The sequence below is a fragment of the Camelus ferus genome, chromosome 22 (assembly GCF_009834535.1).
Source record: "Camelus ferus isolate YT-003-E chromosome 22, BCGSAC_Cfer_1.0, whole genome shotgun sequence".
NCBI lineage: Eukaryota > Metazoa > Chordata > Mammalia > Artiodactyla > Camelidae > Camelus > Camelus ferus.
Genome location: NC_045717.1, coordinates 16,368,937 through 16,389,601, shown reverse-complemented (window position 1 = coordinate 16,389,601; position 20,665 = coordinate 16,368,937). Strand labels below are relative to the sequence as shown.

The 20,665-nt window shown below is 49.9% G+C and overlaps 1 protein-coding gene across 2 annotated transcripts; it reads right to left on the bottom strand.

Annotated features, from left to right (window-relative positions):
* Positions 1 to 1,125: 1,125 nt before the first annotated feature.
* On the bottom strand, positions 1,126 to 18,909 carry IL12RB1 (interleukin 12 receptor subunit beta 1). 2 transcript variants are annotated; one of them, XM_032465250.1, is made up of 16 exons: positions 18,766 to 18,909; positions 17,791 to 17,853; positions 16,803 to 16,932; positions 16,206 to 16,375; positions 14,717 to 14,856; positions 13,172 to 13,205; positions 12,562 to 12,684; positions 11,727 to 11,809; positions 10,645 to 10,882; positions 7,576 to 7,743; positions 6,740 to 6,877; positions 6,228 to 6,383; positions 4,313 to 4,447; positions 3,331 to 3,436; positions 2,937 to 3,018; positions 1,126 to 2,190 (listed from the first exon to the last, which is right to left on the bottom strand). In XM_032465250.1, exons 1-16 carry the CDS (start codon positions 18,833 to 18,835, stop codon positions 1,822 to 1,824), a joined length of 2,205 nt encoding a protein of 734 aa, XP_032321141.1. In that variant the 5' UTR covers positions 18,836 to 18,909; the 3' UTR covers positions 1,126 to 1,821. The 2 variants fall into 2 exon arrangements, 1 of the variants encoding a protein (XP_032321141.1); XR_004314281.1 differs by lacking the exon at positions 3,331 to 3,436 and having other exon boundaries at positions 2,145 to 2,190.
* Positions 18,910 to 20,665: the final 1,756 nt, after the last annotated feature.

Genomic DNA, 20,665 nt, shown 5'->3' with positions numbered 1-20,665 from the left:
TTTGCCAACTCGAAGGGCCACTAACTGGGTCCTGTGCTGCTGGTGGACCCAAGACTCTTAACGGCCAGCACGGAGGGGCATTTAGCTCCTTAGAGGCTCCATTGTGCATGTGTGCGTGGGATTCTGGACTGGAGGTGGGTAGCTCTGAGCCCCTGGGGTCAGGTCACTGTGATCTTTCTCATGAGATCACTGACCCAGCATCCTCTTCTTTCTATCCATTTGGCCCTGCCACTGTCCAGGCCTCCCCTTCGGGCTGGAGCCCACGCCTAAAGAATGAGGAGGCCTGATCCTTAAGGGAGGGCTTATCTGGTGGAGGGCAAGGCTTGAGCAAGAGCTGAGAGGTGGCAAATCCAAGGGAGGGAGCATGCGCAGAACAGTGAGCAGCCACGGAAGCAGGAGCTCTGGGGGCCAAGTCTTCTTTCCCGATCTAGACACATAGGTGGGAAAACTGAGGCCCCCAAAGGGGAGGGGCCTGAACCTCTAGCTTCCCGGCTCTACCAACCACACCTCCCTCACCCAGAGGCCTCATCACTTTTTGCCGCACAATTGAGTGGTTCTAGGTTTTAATCTCCACCGCGCACCCTCTCCGGCATTTAAAACCGGAAAAGTCTGTTTTTCAAACTCCGCGGCAGGCGGGAGGGGGCTGGGCGGGCTGGGCCAGGTAGACACGCGCCGCTGCTGCCACCTGGTGGCCATGGCAGGGAATCCGAACAAGGGGTGGTCTGGCGGGGAGGGTACCGGAGGCAGGCGGATTCAGGGTGTGTATGGTGTATGAGGGGCACGGATTCTGCTGCGGGGCTTTGGGTGTTAGGACGAGGGAAGAACCCCAGGTCCTTGCCTGAGCCCTGGGCGGAGGGGCGGGGCTAGGGAGACAACCAAGTCTCCTGCTGTGAGGGGATTCAACCCCAGTCCCAGTCGGAGCTATGTCCACTCCCCCAGCCCTGCCTCCCAGTCCTAACTTTGCAGAGTTCCGAGTGATCATGTAGTTCTGTCTCCCACAGATTGGATGTTTTGGGGGCACCCAGAGAGAGAGCTTAATAAATGTGTGTGCAATGAATGAATGAATTCTCAGGCTCCTAATGGGGAATTTTGAGCAGGCCATTCAGGCTTCAGTCAGGGGAAAGACACTATTTATTAACCTTTAGACACACTTCCACCCTCAGCAGCTCTGTGAGGTCAACATTATTATCATCCCAATTTTACAGGGGAGGAAACTGAGGCCAGAGAGGAGCCATCGCCTCTCTCAGAATGCTTAAAGCCTCATTCTTTTCCCCACACCTAGATCCTCTAAGTCTGGAGAACCTGCAGTGTAGCAGGGAACTCTGCACCCAGATTCCCCATCCAATGCTTCTGGGACAGGATGCCCAGCCCAAAACCCTGGAATCAGCCTGAGCCCCTTTGGGCCCCCTAGTCTATCCCACCTCAAGAGGCCAATGACAGCGTCTTGCCCCAGAGATGTCAGGCTCCGGCATGGGATAGCAGTTACCATTTCATTTCATGACGGTTTCTAGGGTTCCCACCACAGGACATGTGGCAACAGGGGCTGGATTGAGTGTTCGTGGGGGGCAGTGGCCCCAGAGTCCAGGGAGTGGGGATGGGGTCCAAGTCACTCCATCTGGGTTTGACTCCTACCCATGCTATGTGGCCACAGGCGAGCCACTTGCCCTCTGTGAGCCTCACTGAGGCTCAGAGAAATAGGTAAATAGGACAGCCATGTACCTCCAGGAGGTTATGGGAATTCAGAGCATCACGCAAGTGTCTGGATGGAACAGGCTGACTACGTAATAAGCACTTAATAACCAGCCGTCGTGATTGCGATCATCAGTCTTCCTCTCTGTAAGACCTCCTCTCTGTTTCTCCTTGGGAAACAAACCTGGGGGTCTGCCTTAGGTCTCTCAGGAGCAGTGAGAGTCCAGCCACCTGGGCAGGGCTGCCCTCCAGACCATCCTGCTGGCCAGGCCCCAGAGCCCCAGCCTTGGGGCATCTTTGCACTTGTCTCCTGTCCTCCAAGGGCAGCTCCAGGTCCAGGTCCAGCTCAGGGGCACCCAGAGGCAGCTCTGTCTTCTCCTTGAGAGGCTCGGGTATGTTCAAGTCAGCCCCTTCACCTTTGTCCCAGGACATGTTCACCACCAGGGCCTCTTGAGGGGACACCTCCTCCGGAAAGTCTGCCAGGCTAATCCACTGCCAAACCTGGAGAGAGAGGGTGGGGTCAAGGCTGGGGGGGGGGGCCCTATTCCTCATCCACACAAGGATGGAGAGGACCAGGTCCCTTCTGGCTAAATCCTCTACAATCCTGAGACCAATTCAAGGATCAATTGGAAGGGCCTCCCATTTCTTTTTGGAAAATTGCCTCTGGCCTTCTCATAGTTGATGTGGTTGGGCAAGGCAGCAGCCCAACACCGGCTCTAGCAATGGGCAATTGATCCTGGCTCAGCCAATCAGAGCACTCCAGCCCCCTGGTTCTAGTGATAGACTCAGGGATGGGCATGTGACCCAAGCTGGGCCAATCAGTCATGGCCCTGAGAATTTTGCTCCAGTTAATGGAAAAAATGGATACCCTGCTTCCATGGGTAGAAGGCTGAGCCTGCCTGGGAGAGAAGCCTGCAGGGAGGATAGCATCACAGAGAAATGGAATCCTAGTTCCTGGATTCAGCCATGCCTGAAGTCCACCACTGTGGGATTTTTTTTTCCCCCCAGTCAGGTTCTTTTGTGGAGGTCACTCTGAGTTCTGTTTTGGCTACTAGGAAATGACCCACAGGAGGTTCCCCTTTGGATTTCTGTTTGTCTGTCTATAAAATAGAACAAGTTTTTGGAGTCCTTGCACCAATGGGATATTGGTGCATCAGAATAAAATGAGTTAATGCATGGCCATTACTCTTTAGAGCCCTGGTCCAGGATCCAATAAACAGGACCTGGAATAGAAAAGGAGCCCTTACCTGCTTCCCCTGGCTGCCAGAGAACTCAACAGCGGTGCTGGCACAAGGTGTGGGCAGGGGTGGGCACAGGTGCCTTATCACCCTGAGGAGGGAAGAGAACCGGTCAATGCTTCTGTGTGTTCTTATTTTTTAATTGTTCTGACTTTTTTTTTTCCATCTCCATTAGGTTATAAAGGGGATGAGGATGTGGATTAGGGGACAGGAATTTGGGAGTCTTACAGACCTGGGTTCAAATCCCAGCTCTGTTCCTACTGCTGGATGCCCTGGGCCTAAGTATCTGGCCCTCAGTTTCCTCATCTCTAAAGTAGACATAAAAACCTACTTGGTGTGAGCAGTTGTCACTATTTTTACTTTAACTATGACGGAGCATCTCGGGAGAGAGGTTGCAAGTTACCTGTTCAAGCCGAGGTACCCAAAGACTCCCAGAAGAAGGATGCTCACGAAGCTCCCCAAAGATGCAAGGAGGATGGACAAGTCAGGAAACTCAGAAACCTGGACTTCTGGGGGCAGAAGAGCTTGAGCTGAGGAGGGAGCTGAGAGGGGTGAGCCCTCCATCAACTCACTGCTGACTGCACCACAGGTCCCTCTGTGCCTCAGTTTCTTTCTTTGTGAAGTGGGAGGCCAGGGGCCCCACCAGCCCTGTGACTTCCAGGTAAAGCCCTGGCACACAGCAAGTTCTCAGGACACTGTAGCTCCAAGCACCTGAACGCTGGGCCCAGGTGGTTGCTCCCCTGGACCCAGACCAGCCCAATGCACGCTAAGTCTGACTCACTGGTTCTCCTGGGACCAGATTTCACTGCAAGGACAAAAGGCAGGGACTGTGCCAGAAACAGGGATCATTTGGTCTCCAAATCTCTCACTGCCACACACCCCAAGACAAAAGAGCCCACCTCCTTACCTTTGTAATGAGAGAAATTCATTCATTCATTTGCTCAATAAATAGCACCCCCTGCTCACTCCCTCTCCCCAGGATCCCCATGGCTGGGGGAGGCAGAGCCCAGACAGAAACTTCCACCTAATCCCAAAGTGTCAGTCCAGGTAGGAGGGGCAGTCACAGTTGGGGCAGGGAGAGGCTGCCCAGGGGGAAGCCTGGAAGGCCTCCTGGAGGAGAGAGCTTTTGAGGTGAGTTTTGAAGGATCAGTAAGAGTTTGACAAGGGGACCACAACATTCCAGGCAGAGAAGACTGCAAGGGCAAGGCCGTGCGAGTGTGAGAGAAGGTTCATGAGGGGAAGCTGCAGCTGAGGAGCAGGAGCAGGTCAGGCTGGGGCTTTCTCCTGAGGGGGATGCATGGGGAGGCCCTGAGGGATGGAGGGCCAAGCGGGACTGCTTGCAGACACTTGGGATGGGGCAGTGCATGCTGGGTAAATACACTCACCGATGCTGAAGCGCTGTGGCTGGCTCCAGACGCCCTGCCACCTCACTGTGTCTGCTCGAACCTGCGCCGTGTAGGCCGCACCAGCCCGCAGGCCTTGGAGGGTGACTTGAGTCTCTGTGGGCTTAACCAGCAGCTCTGCGGGAGGGAAGCAGCTGTGGGTCCCTGTACCCCCTTGACTCTGGACTCCACTCTGAGGGTGGAGATGGTGGCTCACTGATGTTTTGCTGAAAACACTTCCCTAAATGTACGCATTCACTTCAAGCTTATACGGAAAAATAGTCTTCATCAAACTATTCAGAGAATGATGCTGTTTTCCTCAAATTCTGACCAGGTCGCCCTTCACTCACTCCTCACCCACTCCTTTCCAGCCACATCTGTCTTCTCCTCACAGCACCCTAAAGGCACCAGGCTCAGTCCCTGAACCTCAGGGTCTTTACACTGGCTGTTCCCCCTGCCTGGGTCATCCTTTCCCCAGATAACTACATGGTTTCCTCCTTCACTTCCTTCCCATCTTTCGGGTCAAGATCAGGGTTAACTTTGTCTCAGTTGTTCCCCCTGTGTCCCCAGCACCTCAGCACACAGTAGGACCTCAGCAAGTCTTTGTGACATTGGATGACTTTAAAATAGAAAGCACCTCATAAAAATTCTTAAAATGAGAAGATAGTGGTTGGTTCCTAGACCCAGAAATACATATTCTTTGTAAATTTTCCATAGGAATATTCTTCCAAGGAAATTTTGGGGGTTAAAAAAGAATAAGATAATGCCATTTACGGCAACATCTGGATGTACCTGGAGATCGTCATTCTAAGTGAAGTAAGCCAGAAAGAGAAAGAAAAATACCACATAATATCACTCATCTGTGGAATCTCAAAAAAAAAAAAAAAAGGAACACAAATGAACTTTTTTACAAAACAGAAACAGACTCACAGACATAGAAAACAAACTTATGGTTAACAGCAGGGAGAGAGGGTGGGAAGAGATAAATTGGGAGTTTGAGATTTGCAGATACTAACTAGTATATATAAAATAGATAAACAACAAGTTTCTTCTGTAGAGCACAGGGAACTCTATTCAATATCTTGTAGTAACCTATAATGAAAAATAACATGAAAAGGAATATATGTATGTATATGTATGACTGAAACATTAGGCTGTACACCAGAAATTGACACAACATTGTAACTGACTAGACTTCAACTGAAAAAAAAGGAAAGAAATTTCAGGGGAGTTGGTCAATTTGGTTGAATGAGCATTTGGTACATTCATCTTCAGCAGTTTGACTTTTGGCAAATTGATTTCAGCTGAGCCACGCTGAATAAGTGACTGACTCCCACTTGGCCTAATTTACCCCCTCTAAACAACATAGGGTGACCAAGCGGATGGCAGGATGTCTGTGTCTGATGCCAGAGTGGCATCTTCCCCCACCCAGCATTCATGTGCCAGGCACCTGGAGGGAAGGTGGTACATGAACCCTGTTGCTGCAGAAGGTGGGTGGGCCAGTCTGTATCGGAAAGACTGTGTTATCCTGTGGGGAGGATGAGGCCCCCAGTGTGTGAATTGACAGGAGGTTCCAGCCCTGGTGAGACCTATCCTGTATATCCTCATTTGTTTCCCTCTGATGGAGCAGGAAGGGGTCCCTAACTGAGCTCAAATTCAAGCTTGTTCAATCTTTGGGCAGGTGAATCCCTCTCTGAGCCTCAGTCTCCCCATCTGTGGAATGGAGACAGTCATCCCAGCTCCATGGGAGTTGCCATATCGAGGGGCAATCAAGACCCTTGAGTCCAACTCTGTTGTTTTATAGGTGGGCAAACCAAGGCCCAGAGAGGTACAGTGAAGCTCCCAGGGTCACACAGCAAGGCAGAACTCAAGTCCAGACCCCTTCTTCCCCCAGCCAGACCTGTGCTGCCTCACCTACCAGATACTTGGCTGCTGTCTTCATCCTGGTAGCGCACAACGTACCCCGTCAGGACGCCAGGGCAGGTGCTCAGCAGAGATGGCGTCCAGCCCACAGACACTGAATCCTGGCTGAGTTTCTTCACCAATACATGCTGTGGGCTCCCGGCCCCTGAGGCTGCAAGTAACACCGTTGCCACAGTCAACTCCAAGTGCACTGGCTGAGCACTTTCTGTCTGCCCAGCCCGGTACAGTCCAGAGATCCAGATAACCTTGGCCACAGAGTCAAGTAGGCCTAGATTCAAATCCCGGCTCCACCACTCTTGGTATCATCACTTCCCTTCTCTGAGCTTCAGTTTTCTTATCTATAAAATGGCACAATGCCTCTTGGAGTGTCTTAGGAGTCAACTGAGCTGACTTCTATGTGCCAGCTAACAGGCAGTAGGTGCCTCTAAATGGTATTCCCCCCTCCTGACTCCTAAGGATACTGCCAAGTCCCCTGGGGAGACCACCCAGCAGGTTTGGGCCACTCACCATTACCCCCAAAGTGGTAGGTGGACAAGACTGTAGACCACGAGGTGGGCTTCTCTGGGTGTGCAGAGGCAAAGATGGTGATGCGGTAACACACCTTCTGCCCCATGGCCCCAGATGTTTGGCTCCAACTGTGAGTTGCTGGAAGGATTAACAAGGGCCAGGCCAGTAAATAGATTTTATCTCCCTCTTCACTCATACCATCTGCCAGGAACTCCTAGAGCACTCCTACTCATGCTTCAAAGCCCTTGTACCTATGTCCCCTCCTCCAGGATTCCTTCTGTATGCCCTCTCCAACCCATCCCAATCCTCTCCAGCCCAGCCCCTGCTCCATGGTGCAGGGGGTGTCTGTATCCAGCTCTCTCTCCCTGGCTGGGAGCTCTTTGAGGGTCAGGCTACAACTGAGGCTTCCTGGGGCCCCAGCCAGGATCAGGGCAGGACGTGGGAGAGTGAGAGGCTGCCTGGGCCATTTGGCACCATCCCTGCATTCCCTCCAAAGGCCTTATTAATTTGCCACCAGCATCTTGCCACCAGCTGTCTTCCCTGGCACAGGTGAATGTTTAATAAACACCCTTAGATGTGAGACTCATTATTTACCAGGGTGCAATCTGCCCAGGGCTGAGCCCTGACTCTCCAGGATCCTGGCAGGAGGCTCTAGACCTGCACAGCTGGGAGGAGCTGAGTCTTGGCCTGTCCCCACCTCTCTGTGACCTTGAGCAAGTGACAAGACCTCTCCAGGCCTCAGCCACCCCAGATGGATGATGCTTGTAGGTTTGAGCTGACCAGGAGCACTAATGGAGGATGCAGGGGCAGAGGCAGGGCAGCCGATGTTACGGTACCCATTCCAGCAGGGTCCCCGTCCTGAGGTGCCGTCAAGGTGCAGGTGACAAGGCTCTTGTCCTGGCCCTGGGGCTGCCACTCAATGCAGTACGTCATGCCCTGGGCCCGGGCTGGCCAATGCATGGTGGTCCCATTGGCTCCATCACTGATATTCAGAGCCCCTGGTTCTGGAAGGAGACAAGGGAGGCACATCAGGACAGCTACTCAAGGCTCCTATAGCTCCTATCCCACCCTCTCACCAAGCACTAACCCCACAGGGCGGGAAGTGCCTGTATCTCATTCTGTCTCCCTACACTGGGGGCTGCCGTGTTGGGGGCTGGGCACAAAGGCGACAGTAAGGGCTGTATGAATGAATCGAGTCCTCCCCCAACCTGACTGGTTTCCCTGCCAGGAAGATGCCTGGCCACCCACCACCCGCCTCGCCCAGCAGTGGGTGGCTGTGGTGTGGGACGGGACTCCCGGCCTGACCAGTACTCGGAGACCCAGGACACATTCCCTCAGTCTCCTGGGCTCATCTGTCCCACTCCCTACAGCAAAGGTATCTGCAGCAATCTGAGGGGTGGTACAGATTCCAGTTCTGGGGACAACAACTATCATTTACTGAGTTCCAACTGTATGCTCTGGGCCAATGCCAAGCATCTTATATGCACCACTTTCCTACGAAGTGGGACCATGATCTGCCAAATAATATCAAAACTGAGGCTCAAAGAGAGAGAGCCACCAGCCCAAGGTCACACAGTGAGGCCATGCCCCAAACCAGACCAGGAGCTGACAGACCCACCACTGTGCCACCCTGGCAAGTGCCTTCATCTCTCTGAGCCTCAGTTGTCTCATCTGTGAAACAGGCATCCTCCTAACATTCTGCCATCGCAGGGTGGCTGGGTGCTCAGCAGAGCCAGGACTAGGGTAAAGCGAGTGGGGCATTTATGTCAGGTGTGAAATTTAAGGATGTGCCAAAGAACTCAGTCATCAAGATAAACACTGTTTCAGGGATGGGAGAGGGTGTAGCTCAGTGGCAGAGCACACGCTTAGCAAGCACAAGGTCCAAATAAATAAGTAAATAAATAAACCTAATTACCTCCCCACAAAACAAAAAACAAAAATGATTTAAGCTATATTTCTTTGATTTTTAAAAGTGAGTGTTAAGGCTTTAAAAAAAGATAAACACTGTTTTTTAAAAAATATTTTATTTGTTTATGTTTTGGGGGAGGTAATTAGGTTTATTTATTTACTTATTTATTTTAATGGAGGTACTGGGGATTGAACTCAGGACCTTGTGCATGCTAGGTGTATACTCTACCACTGAGCTATACCCTCCCCCCGATAAACACTGTTTTGATGCAATATTTTAAAAAATTTGAAATGAACGTAAAAATATGCACTGAGTACTAATCATGGTTGCCAAACAATGGACACAGCTGAAACATCCATCCGTGGATAAACCAATACACAAAATGTGGTCCAGCCACATAATGGAATGTTACTCAGCCATAAAAAGGAGCGAAGCCCTGACATATGCTACAACGTAGGTAAACCTTGAAGACATTATGCTGAGTGAAAGAAGACAGGCACAAAAGGCCACGTAGTATATGACCAATGAAATGTCCAGAACAGGCAAATCCACAGAGACAGAAAACAGATTAGTGGTTGCCAAGGGCTGGGGGAGAGAGGATGGGAGTAACTGCTCGTGGGGACAGGGTTTCCTTTCTGGGTGATGGAAATGTTTCAGAGCGATAAAGGTGATGGTTGTGCAACATTGTGAATGTACTTAATGTACCGAATTGTATACCCTGAAAAGATTAATTTTGATATGTAAATTTTACCTCAATAAAATATGTGTATATACATACATATAAATCTTGATTTTTTAAATTTTACATTTATTTTTAATCGAGGTAACATTGGTTTTATAACATTATACAAGTTTAATGTGTACAACATTGTATATATGTTTTGTTTTTTGGTGGAGGTACTGGGGATTGAACCCAGGACCTCGTGCATGCTGAGCTACATTCTACCACTGAGCTATACCCTCCCCTCGACATTATTTTTCTACTTCAGCATACCCCACAGTGTGCTCACCACCAAAAATTTACCATCTGACAGTTGATCCCCTTTACCTGTTTCACCCCCTCTACTCCTTCCCCTCTGGTAACCACTACTCTGTTCTCTGTATCTCCATGTTCACTTTGGCTTTTCCATTTTGTTTGTTTGTTTGGTTGGTTGGTTGGTTTTTATATTCCACATATGAGTGAATTCTACAGTATTTGTCTTTCTCCATCTGACTTTATTTTACTTAGCATAATATCCTCAAGGTCTATCCACGTGGTTGCAAATGGTAAAATTTCATTCTTTTTTATGGCTGAGTAGTATTCCATGGTCAACATTCACAACCTCTTTTGTTTAATCCATCCATCCACTGATGGGCACTTAAGTTGTTTCCATTTCTTGGCTATTGTGAACAATGTTGCAATGAACATAGGGGTGCATATATCTTCTCCAATAACGTTTTCATTTTCTTTGCATAAATACCCAGAAATGGAATTGTTGGATCATATGGTCATTCAATTCTTAATTTTTGGAGGAATCTTCATACTGTTTTCATAGTGGCTGCGCCAATTTATATTCCTGCCAACAGTGTATGAGGGTTCCCTTTTCTCCACGTGCTCACCATTTTTTTCCATTATATATAAATATTTGCCTATATTTAATATATGTCTAGACATACATACAAGGAGCAAAATGTAGATTTTAAATGAAGATAGGATCCACCCTATACTTGCATGACCTTACCTCACTCTCCATACCTTGATCCTGGCCTTGGTCACCATAAAACTTTATTTAAAAAAACAAGTGGTGGGCCTGGGTTGTGGTTTGCCAGTGAGAATTTTGTTCTTAAATATTGCATTATAACACTGCATTTTGAGGACTGACTTTTGACACCCTCCTAAATTAGACACCCTCCTTAAAATTTTGTGCCTTGCTTGCCTCACCCCAGTCTAGCTGAGGCTCAGAGTACATGCTCAGCTCCGAGGGGCCCTCCCGCTGCCCTCCCCAGCCAGAGGCACCTGAGTGGGTGTAGGCAGGAATGTGCCATGTCTGGTTGGGGCCGAAGCCAAAGCGATTCCGGGCAACGACAGCCAGGTCATAGGCAGCGCCCGAGAGGATGAGCTTTTTCCTCAGGCGCAGAATCCTCGTAGCCTTGGCCTTACATGGGCAGGACAGCATGTGCAGGTGGACATGGTAGGTCACCTCCACACCAGAGTCGGGCCCGAGGCAGCCTTCTGGAAGATCAAGCTGGGGCAGCTGTAAGGGTGAGAGATGGCTTGTGGGGACCAGAACACACTCGTTGTCCCCATGGGCTGACATCAGGATGCAGACTGTGAACACAGACGCATCCACGGGCCACAGTTGATGACACGTACAGAAAATTTAGAAAACAATAAATCACATTGCTGGCAAGGCAGCTGGGAAACTGACATGTTCACTGCTCATTGGTTTGAGGGGGTATATAATTTGGCAAAAGCCGCTGAAAGCTGGTAGGGGGAAATGGTTCCATCTTTGGACTCAGTTAACTCAAGCCTGGACATTTTTCCTAAGAAAAAGGAATTCAAATTACAGGAAACCTAAAAAGAGAAGGAGCTTCACCAGAGCTTTATTGTGACAGCCCATTGATGACATGGCTGAATTAATTATGGTGAAGCCAGGGGTTGAAATATTTGGTGATTTTGCCCCTGATGCAGGTAGGAGATTTTCCCTCTGTGCCTCAATTTCCTCCTCTGCATAATGGCTTAATTCAACTGTACATAATGAGCTGTTTGAGGGACTTCAAAGAAATCATCTCCCATCCAGACCAACAGAGTTGACCCCTTCCTAGTCTTCCTTCCAGCTTCCACCTGAGCCCTAACATGGTCTGCTCCCCACTGGTGGCCACCAGACGGAGCCGGTGAACACCTGAGTCCTGCCATATTCCTCCTCTGCTCACACACCTTCCATAGCTCCCCATTACCTTCAGACTTCAACCCACAGTTCTCCTGGTCCCTACCATCTCCATAGCTCATCTCCTTTCTTTTATGCACTCCCACTCCAGCCTTGTATTTCCTTCTTGCTGTCTTCAGGCCACCCCACAGCCCTGCAATGGTCCCGTTACCTGCTCATGCAAGGTCACCTGCCTTCTCCCATCTGGGCGAAGCTGCTCCACTGAGAAACTCACCTCAGCCTGTGGAGGGGTTTCTGCAATGAGATAGCAAGACGGTGACACTGTGGATGGTGCCCTTGCTCACAACCTTCTGGGTGGGGACCTAAGCCCCTTGTCCTTTCCTCCCATGAAACACAGGATTCCTTGGGTTACTAAATAGTTTCCAAAATCTGCAAACATAGAGATCCATTCCATAACAGTGTGAATATACTTAAGGCAATTTGCTAAAAATGGTTAAGATGGTAAATTTTATGTTATGTGTTTTTTCACAATTTAAAAAAAAAATCCTGAAAACAACTGTTAGAGTTGTTTCCCAGCAGATACGCACTTGGGTGGGGAAGAGGAAGTCCCAGCTCACAGGGTGGGGGTGCGAATGTTGACAGTTACCACGTCGCTCCCTCCCCACCCCCCACCCCAGGGCCGCATCTCCACTCTGGAGCTGCCTAGGCTCCAGCTTCCCGTGTTATTGGGGGAAATCGGTCTTCAAGACACAGGCCACTTGCACCTGTCAACCTCTTGCTCGACTTTCAAAGAACAAAACCCACCACACTAATTGGAAGGAGAGAAAGACTGAGAAACATTTTCTTTTTAGATGACGTATTTGCCACATCTTCCAAAGTGAAGCTCACTCACTGCCCTGCCACCTTGCACTGATTTTCCCTAATTTCTCCTGCAGCCTTATTTCTAACACCCATCACCTTATTGCTAACCCTTGCTGCCTTGTTTCTAATATCACTGCCGTTTTTCTGATGCCTGTCTCCTTGCCTATGTCCCAGGGTGCTCTCACCAGGGGGGATGCACACGGGGCTGCTCCAGCTGCTCCAGGGACCTCCTGGGATCCCTGGCCCCAGCCGCCTCCGCAGCTGAAATTCCTGCACTGCGTCCATCTCCAGGGGGCAGAGGCATGACTCTGGGGAGAAGCAGATCAAACATCAGGCTGAGGGGTTGTCCCACACCTGGGAGTGCCCAGGGCTTGGCATCGATCACGTAGCCATCATGCACTTATTGAGCACCAACTTGCACATGCACGTATTGAATGCCAACTGTGAACTTATCGAGTATCAATGGTGTACATGCCCCTATTGAGAGCCAAGTGTGTGCTGGGCCCTAGGGACACAGTAGAAACTGACCAGGTCCTGTGCTCTTGGCTTCGAGGATGACCCACTTCTACTGCCTGAGATTTGAGTCTCAGCAAGGCCACCCCCTGGGATGTGACCTTTGTCCAATGGCTTCTCAACCCCAAGCTTTTGTTTCCTCACCTGTGAAATGGGAATAATCCAATAGAACTACAGGGAGGTGCCAACAAGCCTACAAAGAATTTAGCACTGCACCTAGCACACAGTGGTGCTCAACTCATGCTAAGTTGCTGCAGCTGTCGTTGTCACTATTGTTCTCACCGAAGCCAGTGTCATCCTGATGTCCACAGTCACCCTAAAATGAGAGCATATTTATATGTGTTTTACATTTGGGTGTGGAAAATATTACCTCTTTTGAAATTTTCAGCAATTATTTTGCTAAATGCAACCTTGGATGGGATCTGAGAACAGAAAGAGGACATTCTTGGAAGGACAGGTGATATCTAAATAAACTCTGGAGTTTAGTTCATAGCAATAGACCAGTGACAGACAAACTCGGGGAAGTAAACTCAGGGAAGCTGGGTGAAGGCTCCACAGGAGGCCTCTACACTTCTTTGTAACTTTTCTGAAAATCTCAGATTATTCCAAAATAAAAGGTGTTTTTTAAAAATCATTTTAGGAGGAAAAATTATTATTTTATAATTTCCAAAAAAAATATTTTAAGAGACAAAAATTATCTGTCTGTGGTGTTGGGGGTCAGGAAATTCAAGTTTAGGACCCAGCTGGCCCCACACTCCCCGTGTGACTCTGAGAGGTCCCTGGACATCTTGAGCCTCAGTTTTCCTATCTGTAAAAGGGGCTGAGAGAGTCCACTACAGAGTGTGCTTACGGGGCTGGAAATAAAACATCAAGAGATGCCCCTTTCCATTGGGGGTCCCATGTTACCTGCCTCTGACTGATCTGAACCCATTCACCTAATGGGGAAACTGAGGCTCGGGGAGGGGTATGACATTTGGAGGGAAGATGGGGCCAAAGCTGAGAGCTGAGGCAGCTCCCTGGCCTCAAGATGCTCCCAGTCTGAGGAGGGAGGAGACACCACAATTCAGAAGCCGGAAGTCTCTGTCTCTTCCAAACCAGGGGCTCCTTAGGGACTAGGTCGGGAAGAAGAGAGAATAACTGAAGCTGTTAGTCTGTTGGCGTTTTTTTCCTTTTTTTTTTTTTTATTGGAAGTACTGGGATTGAACCCAGGACCTTGAGCATGCTAAGCACACACACACTCTACCACTAAGCTATACCCTCCCCCTGAGAGTAACTGAAGATGAATGAAGGTCCCGAGAAGACATGCAGACAGGTAGATGAATGGTGCTCCAATCACCAGCAAAATGCAAATTGAAACCATGCTAAGCTCTCACCTCACACCTGCTAGAATGGCTAACATGGAAAAAACAAGAGATAACCATTGTTGATGAGGATGTGGAGAAAGGGGAACCCTGTGCCCTGTTGGTGGGAATGTAAATTGATGTAGCCACTATGGAAAACAGCGCGGAAGTTCCTCAAAATATTAAAAATAGAACCAACGTAGGATCCAACAATTACACGTTGCTTTTTTTTTTCCTTTAGTGAGAATTTTACTATATTTTTTGAGGATAAGGATGCCCTCCTGAGGGTAATGGGGAGCCAGGGAGGGTGTGTGAGCAAGGGAGGTCACAATCAGATCTGCATGTCAGAGAGCCTGCAGGGGCTAGACCTGGGACATGAGTGGAGGCCAGGTGGGAGGGGTAGACAGATATAGAGATAGTGAAACTGATTGGAGGGTGAAAGTACTCTGTGCCTTGTGTACACCCCTGATCTGGGGAGCAAACTCACCAACTTCCATGGGCTGCCAGGTGTCCGGTGCCGGAACTGCACCTCGGCACCATCCTGACGGGCTGGGGTCTCCCACTCCATGCGCAGCTGCCCTGCTGACTTGGACACCTTGATGTCTCCTGGGGGAGGGTCGTATTTAACTGGAAGCAGAGATTGGGGTTGGGAAGGGGAAGACACCATGCATGTGAGTTGTTGGTCCCCAAAACTCCAGAAAATCTGCCTATAATCTTCCTGGCCCAGAGTAGCCCACCAAGACCCTGAGATGTGAATCAGGGACACCCCTGCAAATCCTATCTAAGCCTGGGGTTCTATGAGTCAAAGAGTCAAGATTTATATACAGGATCCTGCTGGTAAAGCTATCAGTAAAATGTTGATACTCGGCAGGAGGGTATAGCTCAGTGGTAGAGTGCATGCTTAACATGCATAAGGTCCTAGGTTCAATTCCCAGTATTTCCATTAAATAAATAGATAAATATAAACCTAATTCCTTCCCCCAAAAATAAAACTTAAAAAAATATTAATACTGATTTCTGGCAAGGCTGTTGTGAGACAGGCACTTTTATAAATTGCTGATAAGAGGGTAATTAACTGATTCTATTTTTCTGGAGGACTATTAGGGAAATCTTATTAACTTTTTAAACCTACTTCAAGGAGCCTGACCTAAGGAGAGACATTGATCATTCTTTCCGCATCCTGATCATACGGTGCCTGATTCTACCCCAGGGCCTTTGCACTTGCTGTGCTTGCTGCCTGTATACACCTCTCCACCTTTATTCCTGCTGGATCTTTTTTTTCCTTCAGGGCTCAATTTGCACTGGAGACCTCCCTGACCTCCCAGCACTATCTCATCATGTGAGAATGATCATGCCTTGTCCATCACCCTCCTTGAATTTGGGCTCCATGAAGGTAGGGACAGGGCTGGGATTAGGGTGAGGTGAGTGAAGTAAGGTTGTACAAATACAAGGTTGGCTCCTCTGTTTAAAATTCTGATATTTTGTTCATCATGGGTTTTTTTGCGTTAATATTCATTTTTTAAATATGGTATTAAGATACTGTTTATATTGACAACTGAGATTTTTGACACCCCCTGAAAATTTTGTGGCCAAAGAGGGTGTCTCATTCACCTACCCTAGTCCCAGTCCTGGACTGTGACCTGTGTTGGCCTTGCCCATGTCCCCCTGTGACTGGGCATGGCACACAAGGAGATGCTAAGTGTATGCTGTTGATTCACAAAAACAGATTTCAAAGACCCAACAGGGTCTTGGCATCAAAGAGAAACCTGAAGTTACCTAAATGTCCAGCAGTAAGGGATCAGTAAGGGGACCATGAAAGACTCTGCCAAGTCACCCAGCAGTGTTGGATGTGAAAATGGCTGGCATTATCAAGTCCCTTGCCAGGGGCCCAGAATTCCCCCAGGTCTAGGCTTGGGAACCAGAGGCTTCTCTGGGTGAGGAAGGGGTCACGGGGAGGAGGAGAACAGGGTGCTGACCTGAGCTGTAGAGCTTCAGGGTAACCTTGGGGGACTTCTCCGTCCGGTTGGCGGCCCGGGATTCCACCCAGAGCGTGACAGCATAGAGAACAGATATGCCATCCTGGTCAGAGAACTGCAGCTTGGTGGCCGAGCCTGCGGCAAAGTAGCAACAGCGCCCAGGCCTAAGGCTGTGGGAAGGGGGGTGTTAGTGCTGAGTCTGAGGTCCTAAATGGACCCCAGAACATCTCAGCGGCCACAGGAGACAATGTGCGTCACATCCCAGCATCCTTTTCTGCCCCTTTTACTCCCCCTCTCAGCCTGGGAATAAGGGGTTTGGAGGACCCAAGAATCTCCCAGCAGAGGCTGCCACAGAGGGAAGGAAAAAATGGATAGATGGATGAATGAATAGACAGATGGACCAATAAATGAGAAGATGAGGATGAAGTAAGGACTAGTGGGATCCTAACTGCCACCCAAATGGATGCCCATCCACACTGACCCCCACAACACAGATCTCCAACTCTCCCTTCCAACATAAGAAACTGAAGCCCAAGGGTCAAAGGCCCTGCCAAGGTCACATATCTAAGAGAAGGGCCACAGAGTCCGGATCCTTACCAGCACCTCAGGAAATGGCTGACCCCAGTTGTGGGGCCCTCATACTCCCAGGAGCATTCATAACCAGCGCTGCTGAATGTCCGGTAGCAGGTCAGGTCCCTGGGGCCTGAAGCTGAGACTGGAGAAAATCCTGGAGGTTTGAGAACAGAGTAGAGTTGGGTTTGGGGCTCCCACACACAGACACACTCCGGAGAGGAATCTTTGTAACATTTATGTAATCTGGTGTCACCTCAGCTTAAACATGCTGTGGCTTCCAGCACCTTCCTGTGCCCTTCTCGTTTGTCTCCTGTTTCCTTCCCTGCTCCTCCTGCTCCAGCCATACCAGGCTTCTCACGGGTCCTCAGCCACACCAGTCTCACTCTTACCTCAGGGCCTTTGCATGTGCTCTGCCTGGAACACCCTTCCCCCAGATCTTTCTTTCTTGCTTGCTTTCTTGCTTTTGCTCTCTCTCTCTCTTTCATTCTTTCTTTTTTGTTTTTTCCCCAGATCTTGACATTCCTGTTTCTCCTTTAGTATCATCTCCTCAACCACTAGCCAACCTGAACTAGCTCCTTCCCTCACATGCTGCTCTGTTTTGTCATAGCACACCACTGTATGCACTATATGCATTTGTTTGCCTGTTGTCCACCTCTTGTACTAGACTGGGACCCCAGGAGGACAGTCCAGCTCATAGCTGATTCCTTCATGTCTAGAACTGTGTCTGCACCTAGTAAGCACTTGGTAAATATTTCTTGAACAAAAGAATGGATGAAATGCTCGCCTAGATGCAGACACCACTCCTGTGACCCTCTGAGGGAGGAGACAAGGCTTACACAGATCTGAATTTGGTGAGGACAAGCGATCAAACTGTCAGGTTGGGGCTCCCAAGACCCCAGGTGGCTGAACTGAGTCTTTGACTGGGCAGGGAGCTGTGGGAGGGGCTGCAAGGGATGGGTCAGTCAGAGCCCAGCACAATGCCTCCCTCCCATGATGGGGAACTGCCCCAGACCTGAGTCTGCATCTGGATATGGCGGGTCCTGAAAACAGCACCCACTGGTACTGCAAGCTTCAGCTGCAAAGACAATGAAAAGATAATGACATTCCTCGCCTTTCACTGCATGGGGAGAGGCGCTTGCCCAGTGACCATCCATGCACCAGCCCACTTTCCCATCTAGGTACCCACTCACCCGTCCATTCATCCATCCACACTTCTATTCATGCATGTATGCGTGCATCTACCCAGTCCTTCCAACAATCCATCCACCCACCTTTCCACTCACCCACCCACCCATCATCCATCCATCCATTTACCCATCCACTCAACTATCCATTCATCCTTTCATTCATCCATCCACCTACCCATCCATCCACCCACTCATTCACTCACCTATCCACTTCTCAGGCTGCTCCTCTAAAGCAATCTGGAATCCTCTTTCTCCCTCCCCTTCACTGGTCTCCAGCTCTACCTGACCTCTGAAAACCCTGAAACCTTGCTGATCCCCAGTTTATAGAGAGGGAAACAGGCACAGAGAAGCAATGAAGTTGCCCAAGATCATGCAACAGCAGAGCTGGGATTAGGGTCCAAAGCCAGTCATCCTCAGGGGACTGGGCCCCTTCCCATTCCAGTCCACAAGATGGAGAGAGAGCATATATATTACATAAGCTAGATACATAATACTATATTGTGTGTATCTAATATGCATACACTTGCTCCTTATCCCTTCCTTTGCTATTTCTCACTGAACTCTGGAAGTGGGAAAGATTCAAAGGTTCAGCCCACTCCATGAAAGACAAAATCAAGACCAGAGGGGAGATGCCCAAATCTCATCCCTATGATTACAGATCTCACATTTGACAGAGGGCAAGAGTGAGGTACAGAGATACAGAACCAACCCTGGAACTGGGGTTCACAGCCCTACACACACACATACACACAGCCCCCTCCCCAGCAAGAAGAGCTGAAGTGCCAGGATAGAGGACTCACCACCCTGCCTGGGGAGCAGGAGGAAAAGGAGGGGGATCAGTCTGGCTACTTGTTGCCCCATTGGGTCCATGCAGAGCTTCTGTGCTGCCGGCGAGGCCCCAGCCACCGCGTCCTCACCCAGGAACACGTTGAAGCTGAGCAAGAAAGAAGACTAAAAAGATTAAAGAAAAAAAAAAAGAGTTAGGCGTCATCGCCCCTCCCAGTGCAAGTCAAAGTGAAAGAGAAACCCAGGAAGTCAGCTTGGTGGTGGTGGCCTCATCCAGGCTGCAAATCCACCCGGGGGGCCAGTGGGACCCTGAGCTCCGGGCCTGGGTGGGGTGGGGGCGGGTCCTGCTCTGCTGGCCCCAGACCCAAATGGGACACTGAGTGCGAGCCCCATGAGTGGCTTGGGGCTCTGTGCTGTTGGCCAGGTCTCAATCTTTTATGGCCTACTTCTGAGACTCAGGAGCTGCATGGGAGGCCAGGCTCTTTGAACGTCTGAGTTCACTCTCGCAACAGACCATTATGAAGTGCTTGCTGTATACTGGGTTCCTCCCAAAATGTCCACCTCCCCATTTCCCAAACTCCAGCCCGAGGGCACCCTGGGTCCCAGCTCCTGAGGAATGTACTTTGTTGCTTCCTTTGGACCCAACTGAGTTTTTTCTCTGTGTCTGTTTCTCAGAGGTGGGTGGGTAGGTGGGAGGGTCTCATTTTCTGGTCCTCTCTCCCCACTGTCAACAAAGCCCCAAAATGTCTATGGAGAAGATCTGAGTCATGCTACAGAGTGGATGGACCCCAGAAACATCAGGCTGAGTGGAAGAAGCCAGACACAGCAGCCCCCATGTTCTATGATTCTTAGTATATGAAATGTCCAGACCAGGCAAATCCATAGAGACAGAAGGTAGATTAGCGGTTGCCAGGGCCTGAGGAGTGGGATGGGGAGTGACGGCTTATGGGGCTATGGTTGCCTTTTGAGGGTGATGGAAATGCTCTGGAACTAGAGAGAGGTGATGGTTGTACTACATACTGAATGTTCTAAATGCCACTGAATGCCTACTTTTAAATGGTTAATTTTGTGTTATGTGATTTTCACCTAAAAAAAAAAAATGTTCACAGAGCCCAGGTAGACAAGAAGCAGGGTAAGTATGTCTCCTGAGGAAAAGCATCTGAGAAAACTGACCAATGTGGGAGACGGGGCAGGGGGAGGAAGTCCCTCCTCTGAGAGCTGGTCCTCAGGGGCAGCCAGGATGGCCAGGGTCAGGCGCCCAGCAGGCCATGAAGTCAGAGCCACGAGAACAAAGAGGCAGTGTTCCAGGCCTGGCACAGTGGGGACGGGGACCCTGTGACCTTGTACAGAGCAGCCTTCACCAGCAGCAGGGCCTAGGCCAGGCCAAGGGGCGGTGTGGGTTTGAGGCTGGGGGAGGAGCAGAGACAGAGAGAGGCAGAGACACAAAAAAGAAGAGAAACAAAGAAAGATGGAAGGGATTGTTGGAGATGTGCAAACCTATGACCTGCCGCATCGCGATGATCCTGAGACCCCTTACCCTAGGTGCCCCATTTTACAGATACAGAAACTGACCCCAGGAACACCCAGACCACTCAGGGCCCAGGGCAGGGGTGAAGATGTGGATTCAAACCCTGAGACAGAGCTTCTCACAGTGGGGCTGAACTTTGCACCTTTGGGAGTAAGGGCCATGCCCCCAGGCTTCCTCCAAACTTCCACCTCCATCAAAGTTGGCCCTCCCAGGCCTCAGCTTCCCCATCTGCAGAATGGGCTGTAGTGAGGATAAGAGGGATTATGCCCATCAGGCAGCCAGTACAATTAGTCACTGTTTTGGTGTCGCTAGTGGCCTCTGCTTTGTCACACCTCTTTCCTGTCCCTCCAAAGTTAGAGCAGCCACTGGAAAAACATCAAGGAGGG